Here is a 27,194-nt window from a genome sequence, read left to right as displayed (position 1 = left end):
CATTTTCATTCTATATTCTTCAGGCGTGCAGTCAGCTATAGTACAATATGTAGTAGGAATTTCAAATATGGCACCTATGCCTCAGTCTATGGCTATGTAGAACGCAATGTCAGCATAGAAGTTAAGGTAAAATTGAACTTCAGAGAGAAACAGATAGAATGAACAAATAGCAGGTTTATCATTATGATAGGCAGTCAAAGAAAGACTAAAATCCAGCCTAATTCAGTGTTCGTTTCTCTAAAACCCACTTCAGTTATAACAAAAGGGCAGGGTTTCAAAGATTTCCAGTGGACTTGACATGGTGAAGGTGACGGTAGATGATGGCATGGAATTTGTTGCTGATGCCGCAATCATAACAGTGCCTCTTGGTGTTCTTAAAGCCAACTTGATTGAATTTGAACCGAAGTTGCCAGATTGGAAGATGTCTGCAATTTCCGATCTTGGGGTGGGAAATGAGAATAAGATTGCTTTGAGATTTTCTGATGTGTTTTAGCCAGATGTTGAATTGTTAGGAATGGTTAACCCCAATTCTTTCACATGTGGTTATTTTCACAATCTGCACAAAGCAATTGGAAGCCCAGTCCTTATCTATATGATTGCGGGCAGGTGCGCCTATGATCTTGAGAACCTTTTAGACGAGGCAGCAGTGAATTTTGTAATGTCACAGCTCAAGAAAATGTTTCCAGATATAACTCTAATCATATAATGCAGCGTTTTAACGTTTCAAGCCAAAATTTAACTGATGTAACAATTTTAAGATACATCAGTTAACTTGGAAAATTTAACAACAGCAGCAATAAAGAGACTTCACTTTCCAACTCATAAATTCCATGCTAAAGACAATGCCTATTTTACATTCATTTTTTCAGTGATTGGAGAGCTTTCTCAAAGTCATGTAACCCATTACCTTTCTACTTGTCACATGGATTATATGCTTTTTATGTTGTAGAGAATGAAATCATGAAAAAGTCATGGTTGTAGCATATTCCACAAGTTTAGTTTATAAATATATTCATAGAGAAATAAGACATAAAAACGATACCTCACAATCTAACAATTGAGGGCCATTAGAAGCTTGCTCATTGGTGTCACTAGTTAGATGTTGATCTCTGGATGCATCATTTGGTTTTGTACCAATTGAAAAATCAGGAATCACAAGCTCTACTCCTGGATTAGCGGCTTGAATTTGAGAAAGAATGACAGATGCCACGCTCGGTGCTAGCTTTGCACCAATTGAGTCTCCATACTTTGTAAAAACTCCTGTGGAAATATGAAACCCGAATTTTTATCCTTCTTTTTCAAATCAGTCTTCGTTACACCTCTTCCATAAAGGCGTACACGATTTTTGCGTACAAGATCTTGTATGACTTCAGAGTAATGATCCTTAGTGTTACCATCTTCTCCATGTTCAACACTTTGTAAAGAATCCATCTTGGCCTATCCAATGAAGATTAAGTTATTACATAACTAAGTTAAGGCAGAAAATATGCAAATAAATAGCATGTTAACTCACAATATTGGATATAGATTTTTCGTTGTTGGTGAGGTATGTCTTTGTAGGATTTCTTTTCCTCGATTCTTTGTAGACCTTTTCTTGTGAAGGCTCTTGCTTATCCGGATCCTCTTGTTGCTTTAGAGATACAAATTAGTAGTTCAATATATAAATTTCTAAGAGTATGAGATGATGGAACAATAAGAACTATAAATCAAGATAATGTGTTGTTACCAACTTATGACGTAACATTGCATAGACTTCGGACCCATAGTATGCATATCATCTAGTGATCCACGATTGCCTTTATTAATTTTTGCTTCTTTCTGTAATAGAAAAAAAGTTAACATACAATTTCAACAGTAGACGAACAAAATTACAAAGAGAATAAAACCATATACCTCGATTAGTGAACAATTCCAGTATTCCAAAAGATCTTTAAATTGGGAATCGGAAACTGTTTTTGGACGATTTTCCCACCTTTTCTCATCAGTTTCATGTGCATAGTAGTGCTTTTGCTTTACCCTACATTTATGACCACGCCAACTTGCATTTATAGATTCGAAAACCCATTTTTTCCCTTGATCAGGAACCATGTACTTTTCCTAACCCAACAATGAATGAGCTCAATTAGTAGTATATAAGGTATTCGGTCCAATGAATGAGCTCAATTAGTAGTATATACATGTTTTTAGTTTGATGAATGAGCTTACATAGAAAAGAAACGATGAAAGGAACATACCAAAACATAATCCCATATTTTGTCAAGTGTGGACAAAAGTTTGAATTTTCTATAGTTAAGAGGCGCAAGCTCGGAATCCCTAGCAACTGTACCCAAAAAGAGGCTAAATTCATCAACAACTTCTTTTGTTGGTCCAACTGGTTGGCCGATTGAGTTCAGTACAATAGCTTCACGCTCTTCTCTTGCTTGTACGCGAGTGGACCTTTGTTAACGTTGTTGGACCTCGTTGCTTTTTACTCTTAAAAGCTATTTAAGGTTAAGGTATTAGTTTATATAATAAGATAGATATAAAAAAAATGTCATCTATAGAAGTGTGTGATATATACCTTCCTCTATTATTTCATTTGGTTGAGATTCCACTTCTATTTCTTCATTTATTGGTTGTTGCTCCAATTCATGTTCAACTTCATCATTTCTTATTATAGTGGAAGGAATCTGAATTTCCAAGTTTGCTTCATGTGTCATTCCATCGGTAATAGGAGATTCTGTGTTTGTGGTGTGTCGCATATTTTCTAACTGCTTTTGCCGAAACAAGCGAATGAAGATATAGACCCGGAATACAATACTCCTTTTCTTGTGTCTTTCCCTTTGGTTGTTGCTTTTGAGGGCGTGCAGTATCCTTTGTCATTTGCTGTTTTGCAGGTTGGGCAGTCCCCACAGATTTTTGCCTGTTTTGCTCGACATTTTCAGATTGTGTGTTATCCTTTGCTTGTTGGTTCCGTTGCCCATTTTTATGCACAAAATCCCTCATAGATAATGGTTGAGATAATGGGTGCTTCACTCCCTCTTTTTCCACCTGAAACCATACAAGAAACATATAATGGCACCAATCTGAGTAAATTATTAAACTTTCTGGCTGCTATAGCGGCTGCCTTTTTCAGAAAAGTGGACATATGTGATTTCCTCCTCTCCCTTTTATAGTTGCACTCAAAACAAAACAAATGAGGCAGGATGCAGTTAGCAAAGATGTGTTACTTCTAATTGGGACAGTTAAAAGAAAAGAGTATCAGAATCTGTAGTCACTAGATAAGCAAAATGGGTTACTTCTAATTGGGATAACTTCCATAGTAATATTGAATAACATATACTGTCATCTCACATATTGAGAACAAAATGATAATCTGCTACTTAAACACTAGATAAGCAAAGAACTTTTATGAGATGATGGAATTCATCCGAATCTAAGTAGGACATCTGCCCCCAGACTCACCAACGGACCTTTCAATTTTTTTGAAATTGGACAGAATCTGCAGTCAAGGAGATGAATTTACAATCTAGATCATTGGTACTATTCATATACACAGACCATAGTATTATCTCCATTGTTATCACGAATAGTGAAAAGACACAGTTGTAGAAATGAGTTAGTCAGGTGCTGCAGGAATTACATTGACCCTCCTACTCTTGAACTTTGGCTAACATGGCAGCTCACACTTGGTAGTAATCCTAGAAAGCATTCTCTGACCTTGAGATAAGATTTTGAAGTGGCTTAAAGCACAGAAACATGATACTTCGACAGCTTGAAATTTGAACAAGACATGCTTCTTTCTAACCTCGACTTTCGTCTCAACACCTACTCTTGTCTGCCTCAAACAAGAAGTTCCAACTCTTAGCACACTCACATTATCTGCCCTTGATGGAGTTATGATTTTCAAAAGTGCTTCCTTATAACTTATAAGCACCTGCCTTTGGTGACTTATACTATCTAAAATTTCATGGAAACTTCATGTTACCCGAACTTTGTGTAAAAACATATGTATTAATTTATTGGCTAGGAAAATGTGTATTGTACTATATTTAGTCTCACTGGAATTCTTTCGTTTCATAGACTAGCCTTATTATTTTGTATCCATTTGTCTTTTTGAGGGTTGGGGTATTTCTAGGTAAAAGTATAGATGCCATAAGACTTCAGGAGCAGGAACGAGTGTGGTTATTGGTCCTAATTCACTCCTTATTTGACATTTCTTCTTTGTATTGATGTTTTACAGACTGGAAAAGCTAAGCATTACGGTTTCATCCAATTCGAGTATCCAGAGTTTATATCACTTCCAATGCTTAAAGTTAATATTTTCAACTGTCATCATTTTTCTAACCTCTTCTTTTACAGGTTGCAAAAATAGTTGATGACTGTATGCATAATTACCTGTTGCTTGAGCACATGCTGCAAGTACAGTTGATTCCTGCAGAGCGTGTAAATCCTAATGAGGCAGACCAGAGTAGGTGTTGAGACGAAAGTGGGAGGAGGAAATTATAATTCTTCATTATATCCAGATAAGTTTCATGGGAAGTGGACTCATAATGAGTTCAGGTTCACTGAAAAGGCCCTACTTCCATTATCTGCAAGTTTGTGCAATATCTTGTCTGCTGAGGGAATTTAATCACCCAATTCCAAAGTACACATTAGGTGTTCCCCTTGTGAGGAGGGCCACCTACTGTGTATTTTTCTTACCTTATTAAAAAAATCCGAAGAAATAATAATTCTAGTCAGCTCCTACCAACCAGCCAAAACAGGTAAAGGCCACTTCATTCTTCACCAAGTATTAGTATGTGTTAGGTTGTTTTAGGTAAGATAAAGAATTACCAAGGTTAAAGGGAGAGGTGAGGTTTCTTAGTATAGTTTTGTGAGTGGTTTATGACTGGTAACTCATTCTTATTTCTATGGTTACTAGACAGACCCTAATTTCCTTAATACATCAAGGAGTTTAAAAAGTCCTCCAATGATTCACATAATCCTAAAATACAGCAAACTGCAGCAGATTACATAAAAATTTTCAACAGGTCAAAGGCAATATTCATATTACATGCAAAACAAAACAAAACACAAGTAAATGCACTCAACAATCAATGTAGGGTATGTGTCCAGAATGCATCTCCCAGTGACCCTCAAGGAAATAAATTGTGGGACACCTCTGATGAACTTAGCAATGGTGGTGATTGATAAGTTCAGAATGGTGGACTATGGGAATACATAACAACTATGACATGAGTCATTGATTCACACTTGTGCATTTACTTACAGTCTGAACATAGCATAAAGAGAGGAATATACACCATTTGGATTTTAATTGTTTGTATAATCAGTGGCTCAGTGCTCCATTGACTATTGTACTAATTATTGCCTAAAACTTCTAGTGCTTTGTTGCCTAGTTGGATCCAATCTACACCACCTTTAAATTGCATATGTTTTGTACTTATCCATAACTATTTTGTTAAGTGATATCCTGATAGTGCTTTGTTGCCTAATTGCATCTTTAATCTACACAGATGGGACACCTCAAGCAAACTCAGTTCAGAAATTGCAGACAAAATCTTCTGGATCGGAGCCAATTGGTGCAGTAGAATAATAATCTATGTAGCCTTGGATATAGAGGCATAGTGAAAGCATACTTCTTTTTTTACATAAGCAGAGTCCTGATCCAAAAACATGCTATAAACCATCAGATTCCAAGAAAACAGCTGGACAATAATCATGTCCTCTACAATGTAGTGGGATGAGGCTAACCTTTAAGATCCATCTCATTGAAGCAACTTACCAAATCCAAACAGGACTATGCTCTCTTTTAGCTAACTATGAAGTATGAACCTCTAGTCCCATTTTATGCACCAATTCTATCAGGGTATAATACTTATAGGTAGATATATAGAAAGCTTGATTAGACTATAGCTAACCACATAATAAAATAGCATAACCTATTAAGACCACTAGAAAATATGATAATATACAGGTAGAAATTGAGCGGAACAAATATCACATACCTCCATAGTATTTTCCCGCGCATCATTATTAGTTTCGTTCTCCTCGTCATAACCCTCATAGTCTGATGTGAAGTACTCGTCATCAGATGAAAATATTTCATCATCTCTCCATCCACTGAGAATCTCCTGAGTTTTGTCGAGTAATGACTTGTTTGCCAAACTACCAAACCCTTTTGCTTTCATTCTTTCTTCGTTAAACCTCACACTCTCTAAACGTTGTCTCTCATAAGGTGGAATATGATGTTGTCCAACATTAAGCTTCGCTCTACTCCTTTTCATCTACAAGGGGGGGGGGGATGAGACAATCAACATTATTGTATATTTTTGGGCAAAAACAACAGGAACACCAAGCAGTGGGGAAACACTGTACTACATGCCATTGTCCAGCATCCAAGGACACAAAGCCAGCATGTAATGATTTACAGAAGAAAGAAAATGCTAACACCATCTCTGTCAAAGACATGAAATCTGATGCACATGCACTGACAAAGAAGAAAGAACACGCAAGTACAATCCATAAGGATGCCAAATAGACTACTTGTGCAGAGCTGAAGGAGGAAAAGCAGCATATAACAAATTTTCAATGGATTCAGAAACCTGCTGGTGCAGAGATAAAGAAAGAAAAGAAGGAACACCATGCAAAAAGCAACACAATACTGCATGCAACACATTGGTCAAGAAAGAACACAAGGATGAACCAACTCAGAACTGGTTTTCAAGCATGGCAGATCACTAGAAGGAGAAGATCATTGATGGTATATTACAAAAATAAAAATAAAAACCACAAAGATATATTTTATGAGACGATAAATCATGCACATGCATTGTAATTCAATATAGACACGAATTCATATCGAATACCAAAGAAAAAGCCATATATAGTACCATCAGAAAGTTCTCTAGGAAGATTTTGAATAGCATAATGCCAACCCTCTTTAAGCGATCCTCAATAAAAAAAACTTGATGTGCTTGAGATGCCAAGATGAACGGTTCTCCTTGTGAAATATTCTTATTCTTATTCACGACATCCATCCCAAAATCATCCTTTTCCGAATGAAACCACACACATCTAACAAGATAACACTAAAGTGACTATGATAAGATATCTCAATAATATCTTCTAACGAGCCATAATAGTTCACAGCCCCCATAACAGGATTTTGATCTCTACTACTAGCAAAACTATGCGTTAGAGCTGTTAAGGTGACTCCACTATTTTGAGTTACGCCATTTTTCTCTCGTTTCATGGTGTGGAACCTATAGCCATTAACAGAGTAGCCTGAACTTCTTAGCAACACGAGATGGTCCTTTTGATAACCATTTATATGATCCGTTATTTCTTCCCCTTCTTGAATATTAGATCAACTTTCTCTCTAAACCACTCCATGAAATTCTTGCTATGAGTATGCGCGAAATCCCATTTTCTTTTCCTGTGGCGCTTACAGACAACTTATGTTCACTGTGATTTTATTAAATATGTTAGTATCTATCACAATTAGCAAGATAAAAAGTTAGAAAAATAATTAGAAAAAATTATGTGTTAAGTTATCTTACTCGATGTATCTCTCAACTTCCTCAGAATCACAATTGAATAAGACATATTGATGGACTTGGGCCCGTGTAATGTGATCCATCATAAACCCATAATCCTTCTTCTTTCTATTCCTTCCCTTTCCTCTAATAGGTCGGCCAATATTGGGAAATAATGATTTGAGATACTAGGATCAACAGCATTATTATCTGAAGGACTTTTGATCGATTCAAGTATCTTCCACAGAATGCAAGACATTCTTTGGCCAAATATCCTTCAGCCATTGAGCCCTCCGGACGACCCTTGTTCCGAACATCAGATTTTAACTCTCGGAGGTACCTCTCTATTGCATACATACACCTAATTCCAACTGGACCACCAAGCTTAATTTCTTCCACCAAGTGAATTGGTAAATGAACCATGACATCAAAGAAGGTAGGTGGGAAAATTTCTTCTAACTGACAAAGGGTTTCAACAATCTCAGTTTGCAAATAGTCGAGATCTTGGGGGTCGATAGCTTTCTTCCATATGCCCTTAAAAAAGGCACACAACCTTAGCAAAGGTTTTGCAACATCTTTGCTCAAAGTTGTCTTGATTGCAACAGGAAGCAAGTAATGCATTAGAAAATGAGCATCATGACTCTTATATCCAGTGATCTTCCTTTCACCAACTTGCACACATCGAGCGATATTTGAAGCATATCCAAGTGGTAGCTTTCATTTTTAATGACCTGGCAAAACAATCGCTTCTCTTCTAATGACATCGAAAAGCGTGATTTTGGAAATACTTCCTTACCATCTTCTAGTAATTGAGGATGAAGTTCAGGCATCCAATTTAGGGCTTTCAAATCTTGACGAACATTAGCATGATCTTTGCTCTTTCCAGGTAAATCTAACAGTGTGGCAATGATATTATCACATACATTTTTTTCAATATGCATTACATCAAGATTATGGCGAAGTGAACAATGCTTCCAATATGGAAGTTTAAAAAATATTGGTACCCTTTTCCATGGAACTTCCTTTTCTTGTTTCGTTATCTTTTGCAACTTTCCACATTTATTTCGAAAACCACAAAGTAACTCCTTAGTTTCGATTCCTGTTAAATGCACTGGTTGGTCTCTTTGCCCCGTAACTCCAATAAAATATCTCTTATTACGACGCCAGGGGTGGGACAAATCTAAAAAAGTAGGGTGACCCATATAGCAATGCTTGTGGCTTTTGTTGAAGAACAATGATTCAGTTTTATAATGACAAGCAGGCATGTAAGTTTCCCTTTTGTGCTCCAACCAGACAACATTTGATTGCTTAAAGAGTCATAAGTTTCCAATCCAATCTCCCACAATTCTTTCAAATCCTTAATTAGTGGTTGCAAATAAACATGAATATCATTTCCCGGGGATAAGGGACCGGGAATAAGTAATGCTAACATCAAAAATTCAGGCTTCGTAATCAACCACGGAGGTAAGTTATAATTGATCAATATCACTGGCCACGTACTATGTACAATGCTCATATTGTGGAATGGGTTAAACCCATCTGAAGTTAACCCAAGCCTCACACTATGAGCATCTTTGGCAAAGTCTGGATATCTCTTGTCAAATGTTTTCCATGCTTCACCATCCCTTGGATGTTGTAAAAGCTCATCTTCTGAATCATTTGTTTTATGCCATATCATGTACTTTGCAGTTTTCGGACATATAAATAACTTTTGCAACCTTTTCTTAATTGGAAAATACCTTAGAATTTTAGCAGGAATTTTATAATCCTTCCCATTAGTCTTTTCTTTATTAGTTACTTTCCACCTTGAAGTCTTGCAAACAGAACAGCTTGTTGCATTTGCATGCTCCTCCCAATACAACATGCAGTCATTAGGGCATGCATCAATCTTCTGACAATCTAGCCCTAAAACTCTTAAAACATTTTTTGCTTCATTAAAAGACTTGGGCAAATTTGCATCTGGTAGCGTGTCTCTAAATATCCTAACAAAGCCGACATTGCTACATTGCTCAACTTATGGTCACACTTGTATATAAATAGATGAATAAGAAAGGACAGTTGGAAAATTTCTTGCAACCTGGATATAATTCTTGTTGACCTTCTTCTATTAATCTATAAAACTTCTTTGCATCTTCATTCGGCCCTTCTCTCATTGTATCATGCAACAACCCCTCTATGTCATCATTCGTGTCCAATATCGCATCATGTTCTTCTGTCACATCCGGTTCATTTTCAATATTTATATCTAAGTCTAACAACTTATCAGTTCTGGGAACAAAACCATTAACAATGATATGATCCCTAACAACATTCCTATACTGCCAATAACGATAATGACAAACATTGCAAGGACAACAAATCTGGTTCCCGTGTGCTTTAATAGCAAAAGCCTTACTTATGTACTCCTCAACTCCTCCTTCATATTCATCGCTCCATCTTTAAGCATCCAGCTTTTTATCTATGTTATCCATTTTTTTCCTCAATCGTATGTTGCAAACCAAAACATTAAGTCAGCATCCAATTTAAAAAATCCCAATTCAGATAATTCCTAAAACCTAATTCACAAAACATAAAATTAGATAAAATTCCTTAATTCACAAAACATATTGGGTCTTAGGTCTACTGCTTCGGAAAGCAATGTGTTGTACACAGCAGCGTCAGGCAGACCACAGATATCACAGATTAATCTGAAAAATCTATTCACAATCTCAAAGTTCCAACCTCTACAAAGCCCTTTTAGAAGACTTTTATAAGTGAAAGGGGTTGGATAATGACCTAATTTAATCATCTCATCAAAGAAATAAATGCATGCTTTCAACTCATTGCCTAAATTTGAATAGCCATCAATTACATAGTCAAAGATTGTAGATTTAGGTTTGATACCCATTCTGCTCATATGTCGCATAAAATCCTCAGCCTTCTGAAACATTTTACTGCCGCAAAGAGAGGCAACCAACAAATTACATGTTTATATTAATTAATCTGTAATTTCGATGATTTGGGGATCGAATTTGGGGATACTTGTTTGCTGATGATTTCTTTTTCATTGGTTCTGAATTGGGATTTCTTTGAATTGGGTGATTAAATTACGTTGGTTATGCATAAAATTCCTAAAACATAGCAGAATCTCAATATCCACGAATTTCAATAATCTCAAGAATTCCTAAAACATAAAATTCCAATAACAATTGATTGAAGAACATACCTTATGAAGCTCAACTAATGATCCGAAAATTTTCCTCTTTGTTGGGTTTTCTTGAATTTCGACTCTTTGGTGTCTTTTCTTGAATAATTTACCCTCTAAATTTATATCCTACTACCATGGACCAATGGTTCGAAATTTCGCCCTCTGTATGTGAAGTAGTGTTCGTGAAATTTCGCCCTCTGTATGTGAAGTAGTGTTCATGAAATTTCGGCTCTTCCCTCTTCCCTATTCCTCTTAGTATATAATTGGGTGAATTCAGTTCGTGCCTTCAATTCATACGAGAGATTTGGGATTATTGGAGATTGAAATTTGTTGGCAATGTCGTCAGTTACCTGATGATCATCAATGGTTTCCTTGTTTTAGGGAGATAAGGTAGTGTATGTGAAGTTTTCGCCCTCTGTATGTGAAGTTGTACTGCTATTTAAACTTTGTGAAATATTTGAACTTTCGTGAAAAAAAATTGAGGGAATATTGTGAGCGTAATTTTTTGTGAGTCGAGTACGTGCGTGCGTGGCTAAAATTAGATGATGAATAAGTATAACATCATCAAATGCAACAACCATCCCAAGTCGTTGCAATAGATATATCTTAATGCAACGACCATGACCAAGTCGTTGCAATAGATATATCTAATGCAACGACCATGACCAAGTCGTTGCAATAGATATTTATAATGCAACGGTTGCTATAAAGTCGTTGCAATAGCTTAATCTAGGAACCTAAATTGAAATGGGTCGTTGAAATTTATGATCCTACTGCAACGGTATAAAAAATAACCGTTGCATTAGCTTATTTTAACCATTGCGTTTGATTAAAAATGTAGTAGTGTGCATGTTTAATCTATCTATACATATACATTAAAAAGGTATGCATAACAACGTCTATGCGCCATGTGGCACCCTCCTCCTGCCACTAGAATTTTGCCACGTGTCTATTAATCAACAATAAGTCAGGTGATCATTAATTTAAAAAAATATATATGCTAAAGCTTGGGGTCGAACCCCTGATATCAGGTAAGGATTTTCAAAGACTCACCATCTCATCTAACATGCATCTTTTAGTAATTCATATTTTCACAAAATTACAGATATGTGTTGTAATTAGTAATGTGGCAATAAATTCCTACTTCTAGCTATATATTTTATTTTTCTTATTTGATTTCTTTTTTCAGTCATCCCCTTGCTCCATCTCCCCTTTCGAAATTCACCATGAATGTGAGAGTCCTCTACTTCGTAACTAATGGGGTAGTTTAACAGATTATTCTTGCTAATCAAATCTTATTGTTGTTGTTCAAGAATACGAATCAGGAGATAGAGTTTAAAGGTTATAGGGCAACTCCCATAAAGAAGGTCAGTGAAATTGTTAATTATTGTAGCTCATAGAGCTTTCTGTTATTGCTCACTACTGAGCTGGCACAAGTTTGTTACAAGTTAGTTTAGTTTGTTAGATAGCTTATCATACACTGTACTATTGTATTTTCTACTTGTATATATAGTTTTCATTAGGCTGTAAATCATTTAAAGATTCAATGAAATAGATCTTCTCTACAGAATTCTTTCTTTTTTCTCTGAGATAACATGATTATCTCCACATGGTATCAGAGTTAAAGGCTCGTATCTGATTAATTTTTTGATTTTGATAATTGATTTCAATCAATTTTGAACTAAAATCAAGGCAATTTCCAGAAAATTTTGTTTTCTTTTCATCTAAATCAACAATTTGAGTTGATTTTTTCTTTCAAATCTTGTCTGAATTTGATCCAAATCAACAATCTAAGTTGATTTTCTTACAATTCTGTCTGAATTCATTCTAAATCAACAATCTAACACTTGATTCTGCTTTAAAATTTCTTCTGAATCTTGCAATTTTGCAATACTTCTCTTCTTAAATTCTTGAAAAATGACATAAACTTTACAAAATTCTATTTCACAACCTCACAATAGTCTTGTAGGTTATACTGATAAATAATTTCTAGATTTAAGAAGATCAACCTGATCAAAATCTTGGAGCTCGCAAATTCAATGGAGATAATTTCCTCACCTGAAATCGAGGTATTAGGTTAGCTTTAGGTGCTAAAAATAAGCTGACATTTATTAATGGAAAGACTGCTAGACCTCCATCATATTCAGAAGAGTTACAGAAATGGTTGAGAAATGATTACATGATTCAATCATGGTTATTGAATTCTATGGATAAAGTGATAATGAAGGTTTTATTCTACAACAGTCTGCACACCAATTGTATGAAGAAATTGTTGAGAGGTATGGACAATCTAATGCTCCTCAACTCTTTGAATTACATAAGCAATTTTCTTCCATTCAACAAGGATATGATTGCAATATTATTCAAAATTCAAAAGAGTTTGGGATGAAATACAATTGTTAGATGGATTTCCTGATTATGATTGTGGTGCATTAGATAAGTGTTCTTGTGGCATTCTTAAGAAGGTTCTTACTGCTGATCAGAAACAAAAATTAATTCAACTTCTTGTTGAATTAGACAGAGGTTATGATACTATAACTACTAATATCCTAAGCATGGATCCTTTGCTAACTCTAAATCGTGCATATTATATGCTATTGCAAGTTGAAAGGCATAACAGATTAAACATTCAATAAGATACATCACTGCAGACTAGTGCTTTTGTTTCTATGAAACAATAGTCATTTCAAGGTAACACTTCACACATTCATCCTTCTCATATTAACAAAAGAAATGGAAAGAGGTTTAAATATGATAAAAGTCTCAGAAAATGTGACCATTGTAAGAAAACTGGTCACACTATGGACCAGTGCTTCAAACTAACTAGAGTGTATCCTGAATGGTTCCTTAATATGAAAAACAAAGCTTTTGGAAATGGTTCTGTAAATAAAATGGTTGCTCATGTTGGTGACACCACTGGAGGATCTTTACTTAGTGATACTCCATTAGATTTTGCTGTTGACACTTTCAACATTCTCAAGTTGATTTTGCTTTAGTACAAGTTGTGTATAAGGAGATGATGAAAATGGCCAAAGGCCAAGCTATAGGATCTCATCCTTTAGATCTTAATTCCTCTGTGAATTTTGCAGGTATCATTACTAACTCCAATGTTAATTTAGTATCTATTTTTGCTGATAAATTAACTTGGATAGTTGATACTGGTGCTACAGGTCATATGATCTGGGATAAAGCTTTATATGCTTCTTACATTACTCTACATACTCCTATTAAGGTTGGTTTACCTGATGGTACAACTAAGCTTGTCACTATATCTGGCACTGTTAATCTTACAAACAACATTATTCTTCAAAATGTTCTTTTAATACCAGATTGTACTCACAACCTTCTCTCTGCTAGTAAACTTTTATCTCAAAACAATCTAGTTGCTATATTCACTTCTTCTTCCTATCGATTTCATGACCTTACAACTAAAGCAATCCAGGCTATTTGATATCAACAAGTTGGCTTATACAAAATCTATTGACACTTCATCTTCTTTGTTACATACTAGCTCCTACACTTAGTATTTTACATGCTAGGTTAGGCCACTTATCTGTTCAGAAGATGTCCAAGTTTTCCATACCACATAAACATAATAATACAGCAGATTTTTCTTGTGAACCATGCATTTTTTCAAAATCTCATAATTCTTCATTTCTAATTTCCATTCTCATGCTGGTGCTATTTTTCAATTAGTACATGTGGACCTTTGGGGTCCATATAGACATGCTTCCTTATCAGGAGCTCATTATTTTATTACTATTCTTAATGATTTTTCAAGAACTACTTGGACTCATTTGGTTTCTTCCAAAACTCAAGTCCCTAAACTGATGACAGAATTCATTGCTTATGTTGAAAATTAGATTAATACTTCTATTGAAATCATTAGAAGTGACAATGGTTCTGAAATTTTTCAAGAAGCTTGCACAAACTTATTTGCTAGCAAAGGGATTCTTCATCAAAGAAGTCTACATGGTAAACCACAACATAATGGTAGGGTAGAGAGGAAGCATAAACACCTCCTTGAAACAGCCAAGGCTATCAAGTTTCATGCTGCTCTTCCTAATAAATTTTGGGGAGAATGTCTCTTAGCTTCTACATACTTGATAAATTTGATGCCTTCTTCTGTTCTACAATTGAAAACTCCCTATGAATGTTTGATGCAACAACCACCTTCATATGATCATTTGAGAGTAATTGGTTGTTTGTGTTATGCTTCTTATAAATCATCTGATAAATTTGCTTCTCGAGCCAGAAAACGCATTTTTTTAGGCTATCCACATGGTCAAAAAGGTTATAACTTTTTGATCTTGACTCTCATAAAATCATTCTTAGTAGAGATGTCAAGTTTCTAGAAACTGTCTTTCCTTATCATCTCTCTTCTTCTCAACTGCTACTACAGTTTCTTCTCATACTCCTATGGTTAGTCCTTCTCTTCATGATGATCACATCCCTGCTTTCTTTGCTATACCTTCTACACATCCTTCTAATTCTTATTCTACTCCATCATCTTCTATTCCTATCACCAATACTTTTGTTTCACCTATTTCCAACATACATCAAATTCTTCTATAGCTTCTCTTCATCCTGTTTCTTCTCCTATTTATATTTCTACTCATATTCCTTCTGATACTCCTATTTTAAGAAGGTCTACTGGACAACATATTCCTTCTACAAAGTGTAGACTTTGTTGTTCCAACTTCTATTTTGCCTACTATTTCACCTACCAGTTCTCTTTCTTCTTCTTTCAATGCATACACTTACCCTGAATTATCTCATTTACCTACATGTCATCTTGCTAGCTTAGCTAATGTGTTCAAATGTTCAGCCTTCTTCTTATGCTCAAGCTAAACATGATCCAAGGTGGGTGGAGGCTATGGATAAAGAACTAAAAGCCCTTGAAAAAAATGGTACTTGGGAGCTTGTTGATTTACCTTCAAATATCAAAACCCATTGTCTGTAAATGGGTGTTTAAAACTAAATTCAATCCTGATGGATGTGTTGAAAGATGTAAAGGTAGATTGGTTGTTAGGGGAGATAGACAAATCAAAGGTAAAGATTTTAAACATACTTTTAGTCCAATTGCTAAGTTCACAACTGTCATGACTATTCTTGTTGTTGCTGCTGCTTGTCACATGGAATTGCATCAGTTAGACATCAATAATGCCTTCTTACATGGCTTTATTGAAGAAGATTTGTACATGACTCCTCCCTTGGGCTTTAAGAAGGCTAAACCAGGTCAGCTTTGCAAATTACATAGGTCTTTATATGGTTTGAGACAAGCCTCAAGGCAAATGGAACTTGGAGTTATCCATGTTTCTTATCAAGCTTGGCTTTCAACAATCCAAGTATGATTACTCCATGTTTACTTTGCATTCTGGAGAAAGTTACACTATAGTTGTAGCTTATGTTGATGATCTCTTAGTTGCTGGTACACATCTTACAGCTATTCAGACATTGAAATCTCAACTTCATGCTGAATATACTATTAAAGATTTAGGACCTTTAAAATACTTCTTGGGTATTGAGGTCACTAGAGATTATTCTGGTACTTTACTAAACCAAAGGAAGTATATCCTAGATCTTCTTCACAATACTTCCATGACTAATTGCAAGATTGCAGACTGTCCTTTACCTCCAGGCTTGAAGCTTAGCAAACATGATGGTGATCTCGTGACTGATCCTGAGTGTTATAGAAGGATTATTGGCAAATTATTGTATTTGAACATGACAAGGCCTGATATTTCCTTTGATGTCCAGCAACTTAGTCAGTTTTTGTGTGCTCCTAGAGTTTCTCATTTTCTTACTGCTCAGCATGTTCTTAGATACCTCAAACACTAGTAGAATAATTATTTATTGATGCGGTTTTACCCATACGCAGCAATATATCGCGTAAAAAGAAAATAAAAAATATAAAATAACCATATTGCTGCGGTTTTGGCCGAAAACCGTAGCAATATGGTTTCAACGGAAATTTTTTGAAATTTTTTTGACTAGTTGACCAAACATATTGCTGTGATTCTAACAATAACCGCAGCAATATATTAAAATCGCAGCAATAGAGTCATTAGGGTTTAACAAAATAGGCGCTCCTCATTCCTTCCTCCTCCTCATTAGGGTTTCCTTCCTCCTCATTCCTCATTTTCACTTTTACTTTCACAGTAACACTCCTTTATCTCCTTCCTCCTCTATCTCTCCTCACCCTCACTTCACCTAACAATCGGCGTTTCCTCCTCCATCTCTCCTCACCCTCTCTTCACCTAACAACTGGCGTTTCCTCCTCGTCGCAACACTTGCCTGACGCAACATCCACCGACGGCGCTTCCTCGTCGTTCAGATCTCCATCAACACCGGCCATCAACACTCGTTCGTTCTTCGTCGCCATCAACAATCGTTTGTTCTTCGTCGCCATCAAGAACCGTTCAGATTTCCTCGTCGTTCACTTTGAATCTGGTTCTTCGTTGAAATCCGATAGTAGAATCGTTCCTCGTTTTCTTTGATTTCCCTTATTTTTTTCTTCGTTCAGATCTGGGTTGATGCGCGACTGATGCGAACCGAGACACTGATGATCGGACACTGACTGCCATTTCTGTTTTTCGTGTTCTTTTTTTTCGTTTTCTTTTTTTGTTCGCATTTTAGATATGTTTGTAGGTTTATGTTTTAGGATTTTTTTTAATTTCAGTCTCATATTTTTTGTAATATATATATACATATATATATATACATATATATATATATACATATATATATATGTATATATATATATATATATACATTAATGGTGTTGCTTTTGTTGTTTATCTTGAAGTCAGTTATGTTGCTTCAGTTTTTTTTATGTTTGCATTTTTTTACATAAGAAATTTGTGTTTGAAACTGGTATCTCAATTATTTGAGAAAGTTTTGCTTATCATTATTTTAAATTTGTTGTGTTTTTTTTTTTCAGCATTTTATTTTTCAAATTTGATGACAAAATGCAAAAAAACAATTATTTTTCACCTGTACTAGTACCTATTGTTGGGGTTTTCGCTAGGAACAGCAGCAATATGCCTATTTTTTATTATTAACTACAACATATTGCTGCAGTTTTCCCCAAAAATCGCAACAATATGCTTTATAAATCTGATATAAATTAAATATATTGCTGCGGTTTGACCTAGAAACCGCAACAATATATTAATTACCTATTGCTTCCCCCTTAATTGTTGTGCGGCCAAAACCGCCGCAATAGGCCACTTAATGACCGCAAAATTAAGCATTTATTCTACTAGTGAAAGGTACTTTACATCATGGTCTCTTTTACTCTGCTGATACAACATTGCAAGTTCATGCTTATTGTGATGCAGACTTGGGTAATTGTATTGATTCGGCTAGATCCTTAATTGGCTATTGCGTTTTTCTTGGTACTTCACTCCTTTCTTGGAAGACTAAGAAACATAAAGTTGTTTCTAAAAGCTCTATAGAGGTAGAATATAGAAGCATGAGTCACACCACTAGTGAACTCAGTTGGGTTACTAATTTATTATCTGATCTTAAAGTTATTATTCCTACTCATGTTCCCTTGTTTTGTGACAACAAAGCAGCTCAAGACACTGCAACCAACCCTTGTTTGCATGAAAGGACCAAACATCTACACATATATGTTAATTATATTAGGGAAAATATGGAATCTGGTGTCAGTTCTCAAACGCAATTGGCAGATATTTTGACAAAGTCTCTTGGTGCTCCTCATCATATGTTATTAGCTTTCCAGCTTGGACTTATCGTTTCTTCTTCTTCCCCAAGTCAAGCTTGAGGAGGGCCTATAGCTCAGAGAGATTTCTGTTATTGCTCCCTGCTGAGCTGGCACAAGTTTGTTACAAGTTAGTTTAGTTTGTTAGATAGCTTATCACACACTCTTGTATTTTCTGCTTGTATATATAGTTTTCTTTAGGCTGTAAATCATTTAAAGATTCAATGAAAAATATTTTCTCTACAGAATTCTTTCTTTTCTTTCTATGATAATATGATTATCTCTATAATCATAGTACAAATTTCTTAATTGCGTATATGATTTATTTTAGGCGTGCTTTTATGTGCCATTTGGAACCTTTTTTCTTGCACTAGAATTTTATCTTGTGTGCAATGAACCAATAGTAGATTGGTCATCATATTTTTTTGGAAATGATGATATCTTGAATCGACCCATTACCTATTAATAAGTATTAAGATATATTTACGCTACACGAAGTGATATATGGTGTAATTATTTTAAATTAAATTATCAACAAATGAAAAATATAAGTACCCGAGTTATAGCCCGGGCCTAAAAACTAGTACAAATATATTAAAAGGTGTGCGTGACAATGTATACACGCCACATTACACCTCTGTTACTCCACTAGAATTGCCCAATGTGTACATAGTCATGTCAATTAACAAAAGTAAATTAGCTTGCAACAAGATTTGAACCCATGACCTCTTGCGTGCTATTATACATGATACAATTACCATTTCAACCAACTTTTAATCATGCTTTAAGTATCCACATTATTATATTTATACCGTTCAAATGTTGAGTTTTTCTTAATATATTTAGTGGATATGAAAAAAATGCATATCAAGTTCGAAAACACAATACCAATCCGGTGCAACGCATGGGCCAAATACTAGTTATTACCTAAAACCATCTGATCTGGTTGTATTTGTCTTTTTAGTACAAGGAGGGGAAAAAAGGGACCCAAAACCCAAGTCAATGCGGTTAATTAGGTTTCAGGCCTAATGGACTCAATGACATGATTGTTCAATCCCCATAACATTGCTTTGATTAATAACGGGAATGAGTTGTGACTGGAAGAACATCCTCCACTTAGCAAGTTTGGTAATGGAAAATCTCATGTTTGATAATAACCTAAAAGCATATGATTTGGGGTTAATTTGGGATTTATAGTACAATAAGGGACTTTTATACAATGGAGAACTAATAATCACTAAAAATAATTGGAAGAGGTAATTAATAGGACAATAGAAGTCTTAACTTTGGGTGATAATTTTTAAAAAGTCTGAACTATTGATTAACCTGTGTAGGTCCCAACTTTAGGGGGTATTAACTTTTAGCGGACTTAGTGACTTGAAACTGGCTTAATAGGTCATAACTTGTAAAACTTGGGTCACACCAGAAGGGTTAATTGAGGGAGGGAAGTAGGAACTAGGTGAGATTTTTTAAAAAATTGTCAGTTTTAAGTCACGAGGCCCGCTAAAAGTTAATTAACACTAATGACTAACGGAGTTAACCGCCGTTAGTCATTAATGGCATTATTTGTCATTTTTTCAAAAATTTGGGGTATCTGGTGAATTTTTTTTAAAAGTTAGGAGTATCTGGTGAATTTTGAAAAATCTGGAGTATTTGGTGAATAAGTTTTTTTGTCAGGGGTATTTGGTGAAAAAACCGAAAGAACAAATACATAAGCCTACCTTATATACAATGTGAAAATAAGAGAGTTAGAAATTTTGTGTTACGAACGCAGTCTGTTGTCATTTACATGGTGGATATTTGTAAGTGAAATCTTTCATAAACACCTCCTCATAAAGGTCTCCGTGTGAGAAAGCATTATGCACGTCCATCTGAGTTGAAATGAATTTATGTTGTTACAGTAGTATGTTATTGAGTCTCGGCTCACGACGTTTTGTTTTATGTTTTAGGTACTGGTGATGATATCAGGATGGCATAGCAGTGAGGAGTAATATAATATATAGACTTATGTAGACCCTTATGGCTTTAATTTAAGCTAATGTCAAACTTTGCTTAGTAACTAAGTTTCTATTAATCAAGACTAATGTTGGATCAATATTATATTTCATGTTATAATATGTTTAAGTTTATGAATTTATGTTGCCTTGTATTTTTCTAGTGGAAAGTACGGCAGTAACGCGCCGACTATCTAGGTTCTGCTGCTAATAATTGATTAATTAACTTAATAACATTGATTAGAAGTCGGGGCATTACATCCCTCCCCTTCTTCTCCTTTTCCCAGAAAATCAAGCGAAGATTTGTTCATTCGTTCTCCAATTTCATTCGTTCGTCTCCTGTTTCATTCAATCTCCAAGCTGATGACAACTCTGGATTCAAGTAAATTTTCAACTTTAGGGCTAAACAATCCACATCACCGCAAGAACAACCGCCCACCTCCGTCTTATTTTCTCTCTCCTATCTAATCGATCAACAACTTCAGTCATCGGTCAATTGTAAAGGCGGCTTTCATCATATTCTTTCTTCTAAGGTAGCGTATTCATCTATAATTTTCTACTCTTTATTTTTCAAAGCTACTTTAATTTTGAGATCGAATTTTTTATTTCCTTATTTTTACGCCCTAATTTCTCGATTATTATCGTTTAGTACTCTAATAACCTATATTTTATAGTATATATTTAAATAATTAAATATTTATTTTTTTTATTTTCTAAAATAAATGTTTTAAGCAAAGGGTATTTTAGTGTTTTCACTGATTTTAAATTATTTTGGCGGGAATATGGCACAAAAATTGGATTTGTTAAGCTTTTGGTATTAAATCCTAGTCAAAAAAATTCGAAAAACCCAAAAGAAAAAAAATTGGGTCATATTTTCCTATGGGATTTTATGGTGATTGGAGGAAGTTTTGTTTTCCTATAACTTCCAAATTTATGATGGAGGTTACAAATCTTGGTTAAATCTCCTAATTAAGGTGTAGGTTACAAATCTTGGTTTAATTTCCTAATCTATGATGAAGGTTACAAATTATTTAATTTTGGAAGTTAAACACTACTATTCTGCTCCTATAAATAACCTACACCTTAAACCATCTTTTCCACACAAATATTTTGGAGAATCAATACTCTCTTACTTCAAGGTTCTTCCTTCTTTTCTTATTTATTCTAGTTTTATATTTCTTATTCAAATTTCATTTTTCTTTGGGTTAAGAAAAAAAAAGATTTTCCATGTTTCTTACTCAAAAATATTATGCTCATGATAGGTTATTCATGTTTAAATCATTATTAAGTTCATGTGATAAGTTACTTATTAGATTTTTACATTATTGGTTTGTCAGGAGATCGTTCAAGATCAAGACTAAATGGAGATACTAGTATACTCTTTGTGCAAGATCAAGGTACGTTATGTAGCTAGATCTTTTGAAATGTTATTTTATGTGATAAAGTTGTTTATTAATTTAATGGTTGGATTGGTTTAGAAATTTGGTTTAAAATGGTTACAATATTTTATTATTCACTCTTGGAAGTGAAACGAAGGAATGATTTTATCAATCATTTATATATATAGAAGTTTTGTTATCCTTTTTGGAAAATTGAATTATTTTTACAAGGAAAGGTTGATTGATTTTTATGAACTTTGAATGTTCAAAAAGTTATTTATGAGAAAAGGAGGTTTATTTATGATTTACAAATCATATTATTATTATTTCCACTTGATTAACATCAAGAACTTCAAAGTCCACTTGTCGACAATTATAGTTACCCCTTGATATAGCTCCATGATGGGATGACTATCTTGGGAGTATGTGCACACTTAGCAAAATAGAAGGGAGATAAGAAGAGGAATTGTTTTCATGATTATTTTTAATTCAAGTTGTTTGGAAAGAGTTTGTTCTTAAAAGGTTATTATTGAATTATTATTGAAGTGCTTGAAAATAATTTATTCTTAAAGAATTATTCTTGAATTATTAGTGACGGAGTTTTCGAAATAAAAAAAATATTGCAAACTAACAAATGTTTTACTTATCTAGTACATTTCGTACTCAGTTTTATACTGACATGAACTTCATTTTTCCTATTTGGCTTTGCTTTACTTTTTTTGTAAGCAGTTTTGCAGGTGAATTTTGGATGTGCATGGGAGCATACTAGGAAGGGATCTTCGCCTAGATTAGAGTGTTTTATTTATATTGAGTTTTGAGACAATATTTACTTTTATTAATAAAGAAGTATTATTATTTTTGGTTGAAGCCTTCCGCTGCAAGTTATTTTGTAGTTAGTAGTTGGTTGCCTAAAGCGTGTCAGTCACGTGGCGGTAATATTCCTAAATTACTCAAATATTATTTACTAAATTATTTATTTAAAAGCGAGTAATTTGGAGGTGTTACAAAATAGTACAGTGATTGAATATCCTCATAATTACCACACTTCTTGGCCAAATCTCTTAAATCCCAAAAACAAAGTTCATCAGGGTCCACCATAAATGTCCTAATCCACCCTCCCACATATGCATGACCATTTTTAAACTTTTTAAACAGACCACCATGACTAAATTTCAATGTAACACCGTCCATGACTAAAATAAACAACAATCACGACAAACAATATAAAAGTATAAATTAGCGCACAATTTAAAGAGTTTAAAAAAAATTAGAACATATTCTAATGAATCGAAATTAAGGAACCAAACAATTGAGGGTTTTTCACAACCAATTTCATGGAAATAAGGACTACAATTGCATAATTTCGATATTTTTTAAAACTTACCTCAATCCCAATAAGCGAAATATGAATTACTTTGTGGTGCGCAAAACCCTAAAGTGCGAATCTTATGCGGCAAAATTCAGGAACTCAAACCACCATCCATGGAAGTTTTTCATGTTTCATTGGAATAGGGGAGTTGTTTGGAAGAAGGGAAGAAGAAAGGTTTAATGAGGGCTTGTTTAATGATAAGTGGGTTTTGGAGGGAAAGAGAGTTTAATGTACCTCGTTAACAAGTTATCAGTCACTTAACCCATTTAAAGCAAATTGAGTGTAAAGTTGGGATTAATATGAAATTAGTTATTGGAGATTAATATGAGAAGATCGCCAATAGGTACGACTATTTTTCCATTTTTTCGATAATGTAAAAGAAAATATTAAAAAAAAAGGAGATTTAGAGAAGAATGACTAGTATTTCGCTAATTCCCTTTAAGAGGATAATGCAAGACCACACATATTAGATGATGATATGGAATTCAAACAAGCTGCAACACAGAATGTGTTCAACATACAACTGGTAAACCAACCACCCCAATCCCCTGGTCTCAATTTGTTGGATTTATGTTTATTTAAGGCACTTCAATCAATTCAAAATCTGTCATTTCATTTCCACATAATGTAGATGAGCTCATAGCTAGAGTTCAAGATGCATATGACTTCTATGACACACAAAAGATTAAATTTGCATGGTTATAAATACAATATGTGATGACTGAAAATTTGAAAGACAAAGGGGCTGGGGTAACAATTACAAGAATCCTCATCATGGGAAGACACATTTACAGAGAATTGGGAAATTGCCAGAGAATGTGGAGGTTGAAGAATCCCTACTTGATGAGGCAGTTAAGTACCTTAATGAAAGGGAGGTTCCTATATTTTCTAATGTGCATGACTTCAATGAAGGGGATGAAGTGGATGCAGATTAGGTGAGGGGGCTACATTAAAGTTTTTGGCATTACTAACATACCAATGCAACATCATTTTCATTTTGATGCAACTATTTATGACTGCTACACCTCGTGTCTCCCCATTGAGTACGTAATGATGAAACATATTGTCGTCCTAATTGGTCTGATCCAAGGGAATAGCAACCGAACAAACTAAGCCCACAAGCATTTCGAAAATATAAAGTCTATTAATTAAATCCAAGCCTAGTTTTAAGGCCCAATTAGACAATTAATTATTCATGATAATTAATTATATTTTTAATATTTGAGTATTAATTATTCTCGATAATTAATTTTTTAAAAGATATTTTGAAAATCAAATTTTGATTCCTAAATATATCTGATTTTAGATTTCAAAGGATAGAATTTAACAAAGGACAAAAAAATCTTCAGGCGATAAAAAACACGGCCATAAAGTAAGTACACGTGGTGCAAAGCTATGCATCTAGCACACAGTTGTGCGTGTGGCACAAAGATGTGCGTCTAGCATACAATTGTCTATGCGTCTTGCGGACAGTTGTGCGTCAAGCACAACGCGGTGAGCTAAGCGCATAGTTTTTATTTTATCTTTTTGATTCGTTTTGGGTTTCATTTGCCTATAAATACCTCGTTTATTCGAACGACTGTTCACAATGCTTTCCTACGCCTTAACACTTCGACACCCTTAATAACAAACACTCAAACTCATATTCAATTACATTCATACCTTCGTTCGGATTTCTTATTTCAAGCTTCAAGATTGCTCACCCTGAATATCGTAAGACCTAGTCAAGTATAATTCTTGATGGTCAATTCCATTTTAATTGTTATTTTACTAACCATCTACTTGTCACAATGTAGATCATGTTCATCATCATAATTCATATTATTTGGTAACTTGGCTAGTACAACAGAAGGGACGTCTCCCCATAACATAATAACATTGTAAACGGGAGGCAGCCATCCGAGGACAATAACTCTTACTATACGGGAGGTGGCGTTAATGCCCATAATATAGAAGTGCACGGTGCCACCCGAGGACATTAGCCCTCTCTACATGGGAGGTGGTTAACCGGCCAGGAGGTATATGCACGACCCAGGATAACATAATACTTGCCAAGAACCGTATTTCACTTGAATTTATCATGTTTCATTTCTTTTAAGCATATGATAATCATCATGAATAATTATATTCTTTCATTTCATCCATAACATCATCATCATTTAATAGCATCATATGATCATTATAACCATCGTAAAACATTTCATATCCCGCAATCTATAGAAAAAGCATAATATTAATCATGGTCATAAAACATACTTCGAAGGGGATTGTGGGTGTTAGCAGTAGACGTTACCTGAATTCATGCTTAACAACTTGATAGCCAGGGGAAGACTTGTAACATCATTTATCTTCTTTAATCTATTAAAGAATAATTTTATTAATGAGCGTTTCATTATTTAGCTTTTTAAGCCTAAATATTAGTTAGAGCTTATTATAGTCATGGCGTGTTTTATATTTGTCATAAAGTTCTCAATAAAGGTCATTATTATCCCAATCGTTAATTTCTTAATGTGACTCTTTAATCAACTAAATAGGTGAAATAGCTCTTTTAGTTATACTTTTAGAATTATTGGAACATTATACTTAAAGTTATATTACTACGTATATATATAACCATTCGAAAGTATATTATCATTATAAGAGTCCATAGTTAATCATCAATTAATCGTCTATTATTAAATTAATTAAGTTTATTGCTATAGTAGAACTATCAACATTATTATAATATTATTTAATCACAAAAAACTAATAACTCAAGTTAACGAGTTATTATATGTGAACATAAGTATTAGTGGAGTAATAATAACTTATACTCATATTAAAATTAACAAGCATATTGGATTAGTTTCAATTAACTCAAATAACTTAGTCATTAAGAATTATAGCCCAAAACTAGTTTTTAGGAATTAAGTTAAGTGGTCTAATTAAACTGACTAAATCGGTCCTTTAATAAACTCATAACAAGTTCAATTCATCTTTTAGCCCAACACATAACAAATCAGGTTTATAATACCTAGCTTTAATTCTAAGTCAATTGTCCTAGGCACAAAACAAATACTAACCAGCAAGGATAATTGGGCTTGAAATAGAAAACTAGAAAATCATAATTAATGTTTTCAAAGAAAGAATGTTTCTACCTCTGCTACTAGGAGCAGGGACGACAAAGAGTGAGACAGGGGGAACGAGCTCCGGCTCTGGCGAGGAGGTCGATGACGATGGCCAACAACAACGCAACGAGACGACGGAGCAATTCGGGCTGGTGCGGTACAACTGGGCACGAGAGAGGGGCGAGAAGGAGAATGCGAGGAAGAGAGAGCAAAGGAGGTGCGGGTGCTGGTGTGGTTGGGTGCGGGTGGTGACGCATGTGTTCGGCGAGCAACGGTGGCAGGTGGGGTTATGGCGTCGCCCAAACAAGTGGCAGACGGTGGTGGTAATGTAGGTGAGGAACCCGAAGCAAAGGAGATAGAGAGAAAAATAGGGGTTTTCTCTTTTTTTTGGGGTTCTCTTTGTGTCATGTTTTCCAGCGAATTTGTGACTGAAATTGTGGTGTATGAAAAGGTGGTTCATAGCCTCGTAGGTGGTGGTGAGGTGAGAGATGAGATAAGGAAGTTTGTTGATTGTTGTATTTTTGGTGAGAAATTTCATGGCCACTTATACTGGAATTAAGAGAATCAAATCAGTAATTGGAAAAAAGAAATTGGAGTAAATAATTTTGCATTGTTGAGTTGAGGAAGAAGATGGATTGGATGAATGGTTTTTGGCAGAGAAAAAGAATGTTTACCAAGTGCCATGGAAGAGTAAGGAAGAAGACATAAGTTATGGAATTGTTGACTTTAGGAGACTAATACTCCTTTTTCCTTTTTATTTTTGTAACAGAAATCAGAAAATCTCTACACTTTCACTCTACTTCACGTGGCTTAGCATTAGTGTATGGTTGTTGATGTATTTTATTCGTATTTGATAAAAAATAATAATTACTAACCTTTTTCCAAAATTCATGAAATCGTAAAATATAT

The 27,194-nt window shown here is 34.6% G+C and overlaps 1 protein-coding gene across 1 annotated transcript; it reads right to left on the bottom strand.

Annotated features, from left to right (window-relative positions):
* Positions 1-1,893: 1,893 nt before the first annotated feature.
* On the bottom strand, positions 1,894-27,037 carry LOC104906225 (uncharacterized). The gene is made up of 4 exons (XM_057392498.1): positions 26,316-27,037; positions 5,991-6,269; positions 2,561-3,030; positions 1,894-2,480 (listed from the first exon to the last, which is right to left on the bottom strand). The coding sequence occupies exons 1-3, from the start codon at positions 26,691-26,693 to the stop codon at positions 2,689-2,691; spliced, it is 999 nt and encodes a 332-aa protein (XP_057248481.1). The 5' UTR covers positions 26,694-27,037; the 3' UTR covers positions 1,894-2,480; positions 2,561-2,688.
* Positions 27,038-27,194: the final 157 nt, after the last annotated feature.

This window comes from Beta vulgaris, chromosome 2, assembly GCF_026745355.1.
Source record: "Beta vulgaris subsp. vulgaris cultivar EL10 chromosome 2, EL10.2, whole genome shotgun sequence".
NCBI lineage: Eukaryota > Viridiplantae > Streptophyta > Magnoliopsida > Caryophyllales > Amaranthaceae > Beta > Beta vulgaris.
This window is presented reverse-complemented; position numbering and strand designations above follow the sequence as displayed.

Coding starts and splice junctions, on each gene's coding strand:
- LOC104906225 (XM_057392498.1), bottom strand. CDS start 26,693: ATGACACAAAGAGAACCCCAAAAAAAAGAGAAAACCCCTATTTTTCTC. Junction 6,270..26,315: donor CCCTGCTCCTAGTAGCAGAG/GTAGAAACATTC, acceptor CCCCCCTTGTAG/ATGAAAAGGAGTAGAGCGAA. Junction 3,031..5,990: donor CGCGGGAAAATACTATGGAG/GTATGTGATATT, acceptor GTATGGTTTCAG/GTGGAAAAAGAGGGAGTGAA.